This window comes from Chiloscyllium plagiosum, chromosome 2 (genome assembly GCF_004010195.1).
Source record: "Chiloscyllium plagiosum isolate BGI_BamShark_2017 chromosome 2, ASM401019v2, whole genome shotgun sequence".
Lineage (NCBI taxonomy): Eukaryota > Metazoa > Chordata > Chondrichthyes > Orectolobiformes > Hemiscylliidae > Chiloscyllium > Chiloscyllium plagiosum.
In genome coordinates this window covers 56,382,615-56,395,340 of record NC_057711.1, presented here as the reverse complement: position 1 = coordinate 56,395,340, position 12,726 = coordinate 56,382,615, and the positions used below count along the sequence as shown (strand labels likewise).

Below are 12,726 nucleotides of genomic sequence, written 5' to 3'. Positions count from 1 at the left end.
GTGGAGTTTGCACGTTCTCCCCGTGTCTGCGTGGGTTTCCTCCGGGTGCTCCGGTTTTCTCCCACAGTCCAAAAATGTCCAGGTCAGGTGAATTGGCCATACTAAATTGCCCGTAGTGTTAGGTAAGGGGTAAATGTAGGGGTATGGGTGGGTTGCGCTTCAGCGGGTCGGTGTGGACTTGATGGGCCGAAGGGCCTGTTTCCACACTGTAAGTAATCTAATCTAATCTAATCTAATCCTCCTCATTCCTGAAGAAGGGCTTATGCTGAAACGTCGATTCTCCTGCTCCTTGGATGCTGCCTGACTTGCTGCGCTTTTCCAGCAACACATTTTTCAGTTCAACAGAAACATCACCTAATAGCTCCCTGCATGGCTTTAGCTGTTTATTTTTCCCAATCAGTGACATGAAAGTCATCTTCCATATGTTCGCAGCCCAAAAACAAGCTCTTCAAGGGACTTAATGAGCAGTTCTTTTCATGCTTTCATGAAATGTGGGTGCTGTTGAAGTGAAGGGCCAGCATTTGTTGCCCATCCCAGTTACCTTTGTGAAAACAAAATGAGCCACCTGCTTGAACCAATACAGTGCACTTAGCATACATATGTCCTTCGTGCTGAGGTTAACTGAAAGTGAGAAGGTTGTTGGATCTCTCTTCCTAACTTCGAAAATAACAACATGTTTTGAAGCTGTGAAGATTGGTATGCCATATGACAAACTTGAGAATTCATTCCAAACCAGAAATACATTTTGGAACTTGCCACTTATATATGAGGTTGTCTTATCCCTAGTCATACAATTGGCTCACTTTCTGAAATGTATTTAGTAACAATATGAAAATATAACTATCAGACATGCAACAAAATATTGTGATACGGAGATATGAACCAGAAAGTGCCAACAGTGTTCAAATTGCTCTTCTATCTATGTGACTTAATTGGGAGTTGTGTTGCAAAAGATTTTTGCTCAACACCTCCGTCAGAATCAGAGCAGCCACATGGGAACAGCTCTGATGAAAATTCCAGGCACTTTAATCATGTTCCCCTTTTGTATTACAGATTTATCAGAACTGTTCATGCATCCAACAAGTTGGAAATTCATTTGCTGCACAAGAAGGAAAATGTGGCTCTTCTTGTGGCAAGCTGCCTGTGTTTATGGGGTTGTTTCTGCTTGCTATCTTTTTCACGTTCATGACCAGCACACCAATTACAACATCTGTTCTCAGGTATGCTGTATATGCAATATCCAAAAAACAACAGCTATTTTGACATACCTAATTATTTTTGCCAAGCTTCGAGACATACGATATGATAAGATGTTTTTGAGGAATAAATAATTTAGATATTTTATCTCTATCCTTTTGATTATCCTAATCTGAATTGTACATACAGTAGTGCATAAAAGAACATAGTTTATTATTTGATACTTTGCATGAACATATTTGCCCAAAATATGAAGCCTTTTAATGTATGACATTTGTAATTTACATTCAGTGTGTCCTCACTAATTACTTACTTACTTACTAATTACTTACACATCTCCAAATTTCTCAGTCTGTACCCTCCACACCTGCCCAGACTGTGAAATGGTTGGTGTTCTGCTTGATGTCATCCTACTTGCATGTCCTGTGATTGAAAACAAACAAGGAAGCTCTCCACCGACAATCACTTTTGTCTCCGAGTTGATTACAGTGAGAGGGACCCTACAGTTTTGTACAATTCAGTGATAACATCTGTAGCTTGCAGGAGACCATTGAAATGCTCCAACATTGTGCCAACTGGACCTCCTCTTACTGAGCTACCTATCTACAACTAAAATGCCTGATGGCATGGTGGATCCATCCCTGGGGATCACGTGTAGTTCTGTTGTTAGTTTCTGCCCTGCCACATCCCCACCCCAATCCCTGCACTGAATAGAGGCCAGATTTGCCTTTCACGTGATAATAGTCTTTCAGCAACTGCCAGATATTATTGTGAACAAACAGCTAAGCACCACGGCGCTTGGGGTGAAAGTAAGAATTCAATTTGTTGGCATTGGCAGTAACCATTTATCTAAATGACTCATGCATTCTGAGCTTCGTAGCTTTTTATTTTGCTTTCTGAGAGAGCAGCAGTGATTTTACTCTGAGATCTGCTTCAAGACATTGAAAATACCTGAGCTCATTACAGTCTGACTTTTCTGTTCCTTCTGGTTTTGCTCTGGGCAAATTGGCTTGTTGGATCTCAGAATAGTTCATCAATGAATTGTTCTGAGACAGTAACTGTATAAGATGAGAGTATAAGTGTCGGGTAGCTCAAGAGTCTCCATTCCTGGTAAACCAATTCAATTTCTAAATGATCTGGGATTATCGATAGAAATATGGACCAGCAATTATTGTCCATCCCTATCACTGGCGGTGAGCCTTCTTGAACAGCTGCAGTCTGTTTGGTGAATGCCCACAATGCTATTAAGGATGGAGTTCCAGGATTTTGACCCAGCCACACTGAAGTAATGGCAATGTTCTTCCAAGTCAGGGTGGTGAGTGGCTTGGAGGGGAATTTACATGTGATGTCGTTGTCGTGAATCTGCTGCCCTTGAACTTCTAGATTTGGTGGTCCTGGATTTGAAAAATACTATTTAAGGAGCCTTGGTGAATTTTTGTAGTGCATCGTATAGATAGTACCATGCTGTTTCTGAACATCAGTGGTGGATAGAGTGGATGGATGGAGTGGATGTTTGTGAATGTGGTGCCAATCAAGTGGGCTGCTTTGTCTTGGATGGCATCAAACTTCTTGATTGTTGTTGGAGCTGTACTCAGCCACGCTAGTGGGGTGGATGCTATCTTGATCCTGACTTGTGTCTTGTCGCTGGCAGATAGCTCTTTGGGGATCAGGAGGTGAGTTACTCATTGTAGTATTCCTACCCTCTGACCTGCTCTTGTAGCTTCAGTACTTATATGGCTAGTCCAGTTCAGATCATGCTCAGTGGTAACCCACCCTCAGGATGTTGATTCAGTCATTGTAATGGCTATTGAATGCCAAGAAGAGATGGCAAAATTCTCTTTTATTGGAGATGGTCATTGCCTGGGATTTTTGTAGCACAAATGTTACTTGCTACTTGTCAGCTCAACCTGAATATTGTCCAGGTCTTGCTGCATTTTGACATGGACTATTTTAGCATATGAGGAGTCATGAATGGTGCTGACCATTGTGCAATCATCAGCAAACATTCTCAATTCTAACCTTTTGATGGAGCAACTGGAGGTCATCGGGCCAAGATTATTACCCTGAGGAACTCCTGCAGAGATGTCCTGGAGGTGACTGACCTTTAACAACCACAATCATCTTCCTTTTTGCCATGCATGACTCCAACTGCCAGAGAGTTTTATCCCCTGATTCCCATTGAATCCAGCTTTGCTCTGATGTCTCGGCAGTCATTCTCATTTCACCTCTTGAATTCAGCTGTTCTGTCCATGTTTCAACAAAGGCTAATAATGAGGTCAGCAGAGTGGCCCTGGCAGTATCTGAACTGAACATCAGTGAACAGCTATTGCTAAGCAAGTGCAACTAGATAGCTCCTTCCATCACTTTACCGATGATTGAAAGTAGACTGATGGGGCAATAATTCGCGGGGTTGGATTTGTCCTAGCTTTTGGACAATTTTCCAAATTTTAGCTTCACTGGAACAAGCAGCATGTTCTGGAACACCCTTATTCAGTTCTATTGCTTGAATGTTGTCAGGGCCCACACCCTTTGCAGTATCCAGTGCCTCCAGATGTTTCTTCATTTCACATGGAGTGAATCGAATTGGCTGAACACCAGCACCTGTGATGCTGGGGTCCTCTGGAGGAGGCCAAGATGAATCATACACTCAGCACTTCTGATTGAAGATTCTTGCAAAGGCTTCAGCCTTGTCTTTTGCATTGATGAGCAGGGCTCCCCCAGCACTGAGAATTGGAATCTTTGTGGAGCCTCCTCCAATGAGTTGTTTAATTGTGTACTACCATTTATGACTGGATGTGACAGGACTGCAGAGTTATGAACTGATGCGTTGATTATAGAATCCCTTAGCCCAGTTTGTCACTTGCTGATTATGATGTTTGGCACACAGGTAGGTCCTGTTTTGTAGCTTCACCAGGCTGACAACACATTTTTAGATTAGGCTCCATACAGTATGGAAACAGGCCCTTTGGCCCAACAAGTCCACGCCTACCCTTGAAAGAGTAACCCACACAGACCCATTCCCCTACCATATATTTACCCCTGACTAACGCACCTAACACTATGGGCAATTGAGCATGGGCAATTCACCTGACCTGCACATCTCTGGATTTGGATCTTTAGGTTTGCCTGCTCCTGGATCTAATACTTGTGTTGTCTAATTAACAGGACAAAGATAGAAATCTAACTGTTAACATTACTCTCCTTTAAAAATGTGAAACTTGATTTAATGAACCCTATTTACACAACCCTATTTACCAGACTTGTTGCTAAAATGTGGTTCTCAAGTTCAAATTGAGTTCAATGTGAACAAATGTGAACTCAAACACTTTGAACCTAAGGACCATAAGTTTAGAAGTGTATTTTATGTGTGGTAAGGGACCAAGAACTGTCAAAGAGCAAATGTGTTTGGGAAAATATAAATCATTTATTGCTAATAGGCAGGTACTAAAGTAATCAGAAGGGCTGTGGTAAAATTAACCTTTAATGCAAGAGGGTCAGACTACAAAGGGGAGAGAATTCTATGCCATCTATATAGAGCTTTGGTTATCTCCCAGTAGTCATTCATTTTAAAATTCTGTTTTTCTTTGGTCAAAATTGACATCCATCTTCTCTACCCAAGAGAGGAGCCTTCCAGGCTACATTGACAACGAATCCGTGCTGAATTTGACAAATTTAGCTATCAGTATGTGATGTTGAGCCTCCTTCCTTACCTGGACTTTCAGAGCACACAAGGGCACATAACAAGTGATCTAATTGGATTGCTTTGCTGAGGTTTGCTAATCACTGCAGATATACTCTCAAGACCAGCATGCAAGCATCCATCCCTTGGTGTGCTCTCCACTGAAAATGGCTTCTTTATGACTTCACAGCCGACCAGACCACTCCTCCCTAATGATTGTGTTACCTTCTGATGCATTCACTTTGACCGGTATATTTCTCCTAAAATAAGTGCAAATATCGTGTCAAACAAACAAAGGACTGTGGTTCAAACTTAAGACACTCACAAGTTAAAGAAAACAACTCTTATACAAATTAAATTAATGTTTCCTCAAACTAGGCTGACTACCTGAAAAACGCATATACTACCCGTTCTGGTCAATTTGATTGGGCTGCTGCATTCATTTCACTGAACTCCATCAATTGGTGCTTTCAGGGTTTTCTTAGTATGAAGGTGAATTTCAGATGGAGTCTTCAGTGGTACCTTCTTATCCAGTCACCTCACCTCTTGAGCTCAGCTCAATTGCCCATGTTTGAACCAAGGCTTTGATAACGTTCGGTGCTAAGTAGCCCTAGTGGAATCCAAAATGTGCATCAGATGTGCAAAATACTGAATGTATGGCTGGAATTTCTTAAAGCTGCTCCTACTCCATATCCATAACATTGCTCTGAGTGCACCACAGAACACTGACATAGTTTCAGCGTTGCAATTTACCACTCAGTAAATTTTTAACTTTCACTATACTGTTATAAAAAGATAAGATAACAAATTAACCAATGCTTTCATATTCTTCCGATCAGTCAGTGAAAGGGTGCTCACCTTCTACCTGAGCTGGGAAGAATGATCTTTAACATGGAATATTCGATATGAAATGATAATAAATATTCCTTACTAAATCTTTCTTTTTGTTTTCATATTATTATTTAGGTTTCATAATTTTACCTAGAATTCTAAAAAGATTTACTTACAGGTCTGTTCCTGATAACCAACGCTCGTTTTCATTGGGCATTCAATGGCTGTTTATAAGGATCCTAGGTAAGAAACTAAAATTACAGATGGCAGAAGTAGTTTCTTTACTAAGAGAATAGTAGGAGCGTGGAATGCCCTGCCTGCAACTGTAGTTGACTTGCCAATTTTAAGGGCATTTAAATGATCTTTGGATAAACATATGGATGAAAAATGAAATAGTGTAGGTTAGATGGGCTTCAGATTAGTTCCACAGGTTGGAGCAACAATGAGGGCCTGTACTGCGCTGTAATGTTCTATGAAACTGTTGGTATTCTAAATGAACAACCAAATAAGATGTAAAATATAATACTGCAAATGCTGGAAATCTGAAATAAAAACAAGAAATGCTTGACTCATTCAGCAGATCGGGCAGCATATGCAGAATGCAATTGAGTTTTAGATTAAAATAACTTTTCATCAAGACAAGCATCAGGATCAGATCACACTGAATGAAAATCCCACTTGCAAATGAAGGAATATCACACAGGTTCCCACATAGAATGGCATTCAGGCATTCAAGAGGAACTAAGCACCTGATACAATGTCTAAGAAGTGCCCTGGATTTGTGTTGGACTGAGACTGTTGTTCAAGTGGAATCCATCATAAAGCAGCAGGGACTCAGTTTCAAGCTCAAAATCAGAAATTGTGAGAGAAACCCAGGAGGTCTGGCCATATCTGTGGGGAGAAAACAGAATTAATATTTTGAGTCCAGTGACCCATCTTCAGAACTGATAGTATCCAGGAGAATTGGTACTTCTTCTGATGGAGAAGGAGAAGTGAAAAAGGAATGAGTGGATAAGTGGAGATGGAACCCAGAGAGAGAGAAAGAGAGGATAAAAAGCGTCATTTTAGGTTGTCTGTTACATGGCTTAGTAATAGGAACTGTTAACTTGGAGCAAGAGTTGACTCGCTTCTTACAACTTGTGATATTCTCAAGGGCAATTAGGGATAGGCAATAACTACCAGCCAGCCAGTGACACCCATACCCAATGAATTAATTAATAAATAAAAGTTCAGGACATGGTTCGAAACTGGAAACAAATTCACTGACCTCCGGATGGCTACACTGGAGACTAGACTAAGGAGAGAACCTGAATATTGAGTACTTTGAACTTGATCCTGAGTATCAGTAGTACAGCCTGAGTTCAGGTTTCCCTCATGTCTAAGTCATATGGGGGTGGGACTTGCTGCTCTGAGTCTTGCTCAACATTTTTAAAAGTCGTTGGAGTCTCTGGAACTCTGTGAAAAATTAGGCCAAGAAATCTTCACAGTATGCATTGGCGGACTTAACTTAGTTTACAGTGAATATTAACAAAATTGGCCAGAGTTCAGTACCAGCAATCACATTTTGGCAATCAGAGTAGCTGGCATCAGAAATGGAAAATGTTACACAGTTGGAAGATAAGTCATTCTAAATCTGAGATTCATTGTTCTGACAAAAAAGTGAAGGACTGATTATGGGAGTGCTCAGTGATTGAAGTAAACAACAAAAATATGGAAGAATAGAGTGGGAAGGAAGAGTGAGTGAGCAGACAAAACATTTGAAGAAGTATTACAGCTCATTGATCAGAGTCCATTTTAAAACAAAAACATCCTTTTCAGTTCTTCGACATCCACTATGTATGGAAGAAATCCAGACTCTGATTACCACTTATTAAAGAAGTTTCCAATTATACACTGTGTAATCAAAACAGACACCAACAGTGTAACAATGAAAATTTTTAGAAGTTGAGATTATATTAATCATAATTTAGGTAATATTAATCATATTCTGTTAAGATACATTTTTAAAACATTAAAAGTTAAAGCATTAATTTATTTGCCTTCCCCCATTTTCTGTTTCCTATTTTCTTTCATTTCTGTCTCATTCTTTTACTTTTTTGACTTCTAATATACTTTATCAATAAATCTAAAGCAAGTCCACTTCCTTTTCTTTTAGCGTGTAACTGAACATTCATTTTGGAGGGGAAGCAAGTCTTAGATGATTTATTTTTACTACCAAATTAAAGCTTAAAGATAATTTTAAATTAAATATGAAAAATGTACATTGTTACTGAATAGTTGTTTCTGGCAAAAACCACTAATAACCCTTTCTTAAACACAAACCCATGATAGAGGGTGTATACAGTATAGTGTATTAGAATAAAAATGTCAATTTCAGCAGAAAATAGAATTAACTGTTCAGCAATATTCCTATAACTAAAGAATAAGACGTGCAAAGTAATTACATTGCAGCTAGCTCGGACGTAGCGCTGATAGTAAAATTATAGATAACTACCCAATAGCATAGTGAGTTAAGATAGTCAGCAGTTCTTCTATTTTGATTACATAGATCCAAGGCTTGATATATGGACAGGGATACACTTAGTATATTAGCCAGGATAGTTGTAAAGTTGCTGCAAAAGACTTCAGTGTCTGGGTTAGAAAACGGCCAGATGTCCACATTAGTGGGCATCTGATACGGACAAAGTTGGGCTGAGTTGTTCAGAAAATCTATCGATGTTTTCTAATCAATCTATTCCAAAATGCAATGACACAACTCTGGAGCAAGTGAAATTTGAATCCAGGCATCCTGGCCAAGAGGTAGGGACATTACCACTGTACTACAAGAGCCTTATTTTGGACAACTTGTATAGAAATAAGAGCAAATGTTACTAGCTTAATAAGAAATTAAGAACCAGGAGCAGGAGTAGGCCATCTGGCCCTTCGAGTCCGCTCCGCCATTTAATACTTCATGGCTGATCTTTTCATGGCCTCAGCTCCTCTCACCCACCCTCTCACCTTCGTTCCTTTAATAAGCTAAACAGGTTGTTTTTGTTTACTTTCATTTATTTCACTAAAACCAAAACTCCTAATGTTGGACTTTTAACTTTTCATTTACTGACTTATAGGCACCATTCCAGGACCAATTCTATTTGGTACAGTGATTGATCTATCTTGCGTCCTGTGGAATATGGATGCGTGTGGTGTTAAAGGTGCATGCTGGACATATGATAACCCAAAAATGGCCAGTTTGATTACAGCCATTGGTAAGCTTTCCATTCTGTTTCATTGAGGAGAATATGAACATATGCAAATCAATTCAAAACTTGAATAAGCAAACACATTCCTTAATGTCTCATTGAATTAAAGTGCTAGCATAATATGAGGAGGCTTCCAATATAATTCAGCTACTAGAGCAGCTGGATTTGTTACAGTGAATTTAGTGGTATGATAATTTCAGTTGTATTAAATGATGAAATGTTCCTGGTCACAGCAGTCTATGGTCAATCCAAACTATAATGTTTTATTTACTGCAAAATAAGTATATGAGCAGCACACAAGTTAACATTCATACCCACAGCTTTTATATGGTGCATCTGAATGACAAAATACATTTGCATTGGTATAAAAGGCACAATCTTGCATACAGTGGAATATGTTTCAGATGAAATTAACCCTTATTTACTAAGTGTGCTTCTAATTATTTTCTCTTCTTGTCTGAGATGAAAATGATTATGTCCCATATTGTTACATTTCAATGTCTGTATAATCATTGTACAAGTTAGGTTTGATTAATTTAGCTAGTCAGAAATACTGGCAGACAAATTGTAATTTATTTTTGTGATGTTGGTTGGGAGTTAAGTATTGTTGAGGGCACAGGGGTGGTTTCTTGACTCATCTATGATGTTGTGCCATGGGATCATTTACATCCATCTGAAACTGTAGAAGTGGCCTCAGTTTTAATTCGCATTTGAAACATGGTACCTTCTACAATACGACGCTTCCTTGTGTGCTGCACTTGAATGTCGGCCTAACATTTTGTGTTTCAGCCTCTGGGGTAAGACTTGTATCTACAGCCTTCTAACTGAGAGTCAAATGTGCCACCAACTGAGCCATAGCTAACACTGCAGAATCTGCAAAGTTTTGAAGGGGTTGGGTCGAGTGGGTCGAGAAAATATTTCCACTTGCACGATGGCTAGAGAAGGCTGATTTGAGATAATTGGCAAGAGTGTGGGAGATAACATTTTTGGCAATCTAGAATATACTGCCTGAGAGGATGGTTGAAACAGATTCCCTGGTCTATTTCAAAATGATGTTTCATACATACCTAAAACAAAATTTACATTTCTAATAGAACAAATGCTTTATAGAACTGGCACAATAGCCTTTTTTTGTGCTGGAAGATTCTATGTCAATATAATTTAAATCTGCATGTTCTGTTTCTAGGCACATGTGCCAAAATGATCTCGATTATTGCACTTGTTGCAGCTTCTTTGCTGTATAAACCACCACAGATTAGTGAAGCTGCAGAACAAACAACTGATCAGCCAGTTCAACGGTGGAAATCCTGGGCTAAGACCAAGTTTTAATTGTGGTTTAGAAATAATGTGTTTACCAACCTTTAAAGCAGTGCAATAATGAATGCATAACATACTGTAAAACACACAAAAAAAAACATTTTATATATACATTTCTTTCCTAAGTATGACAATGATTGGAAATTTCTGTCTTGGATGGCTTCTACTTTAAAGTGTATGTCTATCATTTAAAGTAATTAGATTGATTTTGATGTAACTTTGCTCTACTGTTCAGGTCTGATCAGAAACCATCTCCTTTTTCTAAACCTTTTCCTCATTATGATTTTTTGGTAAACACAACAACTGGTGGAAATTGATTTAAAAATGCCCATTACCACTATATGAAAGCATGAGAAATACGCAAACTGCTTTAGTAGATATTGGAGGTGCCCAGTGACTGTCTACTGTTCTTGATGTTTCACAGGTGAAGAAAGTGATATCTAGCCTTTATTTTGGCATCCTCCAAAAATAGTAATTAACTAAATGTTATTGCTAAATAAATTGCCAATGAAATACTTTAGGAAGCCTTTAACAAATGAATAGAATAGAACTAAATATAGAAACTACATATATAATAACTATAAGTGCCCATGTATTTCTGCTTCAGATTTGACTTCTATTTTTCATTATTGTTTCTTGCAGCCCACTTTGAAACTACATTAATTAATTCAACCCTGTAGCCGAAATACTTTTCTAACTCAGGTCTAGTGCCATTGAATAACCGTTTCTAGGTCCATGTTCTTTTATACCCTTATGTCGTGTTGTCCTAGCCTTCCACATAGCTATCTTGTTAATATTTTTCTTTTAGTGGCCAAACAGAATGAAGGAGTCCCAATTTAGAATGTCAAGCTGTTTAACTGGGTCATAATAGAGATGTGACACTTCTCATTAAATTCCCTGAGTTGAAGAAGAGGGAAAAAACCCTTTTAACCCAAATCCTATCCTTATCAACTTGCACGGTGCTTGTTTAAGAGTTACTACTGCTATAAGGAGGATTGGTTATGGTATTAACAAACCAGCAATGCTTCTGAGGCTGTATCCTGGTATGAGCTGAATCGAACCCAAAAAGATGGAATTAAAAATAACAAAAGTAACAGAAGGTAAAAGGGAAAATCTTGGAATCCAAATGAGCACTACAGGAATGTTGGGCTGGTCTGCAAGTTTAATTTGCCCATGGTTTGAACTTCTAGTCCCAGATTATTCACTTGTGGACAAATAACGAACATTTATCAAGCAATTTCAACCTGGAAAGGAGGCAAAATTGGAGGAAAGCTGTCTCTTGTTTTCTCTCTGATGTTACTAAATAGCCACAGAAGACTAAAAACAAAGAACTGTGGATGCTGGAAATCTAAAACAGAAATAGAAATTGCTGGAGAAATCCAGCACAGCTGGCAGCATCTGTGGAGAGAAAACAGAGTTAACATTTCAGGTCCAGTAACTCTTCTTCAGAATTGATATCAGATAGGAAATGGTTGTATATGTGCTCTCCACAGATGCTTCCAGACCTGCTGAGTTTCTCCAGCAATTCTTTGTTTTAGATTTTGGTAGCCACTGAAGACTGGTATTAGTGGAAGACCTGGGTGTAAATCAGCTTCTGATCATCTTAGTTATAGTTAGCACAGAAATTGGAAGACTAAAATTAAAGGAGCCTAAAATATTATTAAACATAAGGCTGTTTCACCATTAGCAATTTCTCTTCACTGAGAAGAACAATTTGTTTTAGCCTATGGAAAATGAACAGTGTCTAATCTCACCCCAATAGCTCTTAATAGAAAGTGTCCCTGTGCCAGGCCATAATGATCATTACAACCATTTTCTAGTGCAAATATTGATACAAAGCTATGCAACCATCAAATAAGCAACTATTTGATAATCTGAATGTAGTGTCATGACTATCTTTTCTCGATTCCATATTAAACCTCTTCAACGTATTGTCTGTTTAGACTAACTAATAAAAAAACAAGGCAATGTCCAAGCACCATTCCAAACACACTTATGCCCAAGTGTTCCAAGCAAAATATTTGAAAAGTCACTATTTGTCCCTGTTTGGACTTTGGTTATTTCTGTTTCCACTTCGTGTATCTTGAATCAGTAAAAAGCATGTATATAACTGTAAATATAATTATTCTGGTAAAGTGTCAATGAAAAACTTTTGAAATGTTTTCAATTGTGTGATTTTCTTGAAAATTTTCCAAAAAAAGTTTTCAAATTTGTAATTTTGTCATTTTGAGCAATAAAGAAAATTTATCAAAATACTAGCATTTTGGATTATTGAGGTTACTAACATCCTGAGTCGAAAAGTGTGATGCTGGAAAAGCACAGCAGATCAGGCAGCATTCAAAGAGTAGGACAGTCGACATTTTGGGCATAAGCCCTTCATCAGAAAAGTTCAGGGGGAAGAGTGCTCAGATATAAGTCGTGGGGGGTAGGGCTGCTGGGAAGGCGTTTTAGGGAAAATCTCTG

At 38.6% G+C, this 12,726-nt stretch overlaps 1 protein-coding gene across 1 annotated transcript in view; it reads left to right on the top strand.

The window, feature by feature from the left end:
- Positions 1–11,613, top strand: part of LOC122559862 (solute carrier organic anion transporter family member 4C1-like) — a 174,666-nt gene extending 163,053 nt beyond the window's left edge. Inside the window, exons 10-13 of the mRNA XM_043709986.1 lie at positions 1,054–1,220; positions 5,886–5,950; positions 8,815–8,952; positions 10,133–11,613. Coding sequence (XP_043565921.1) covers positions 1,054–1,220; positions 5,886–5,950; positions 8,815–8,952; positions 10,133–10,275 — 513 coding nt within the window. The 3' untranslated portion in view covers positions 10,276–11,613. The remainder of the gene's footprint in view (positions 1–1,053; positions 1,221–5,885; positions 5,951–8,814; positions 8,953–10,132) is intronic.
- Positions 11,614–12,726: the final 1,113 nt, after the last annotated feature.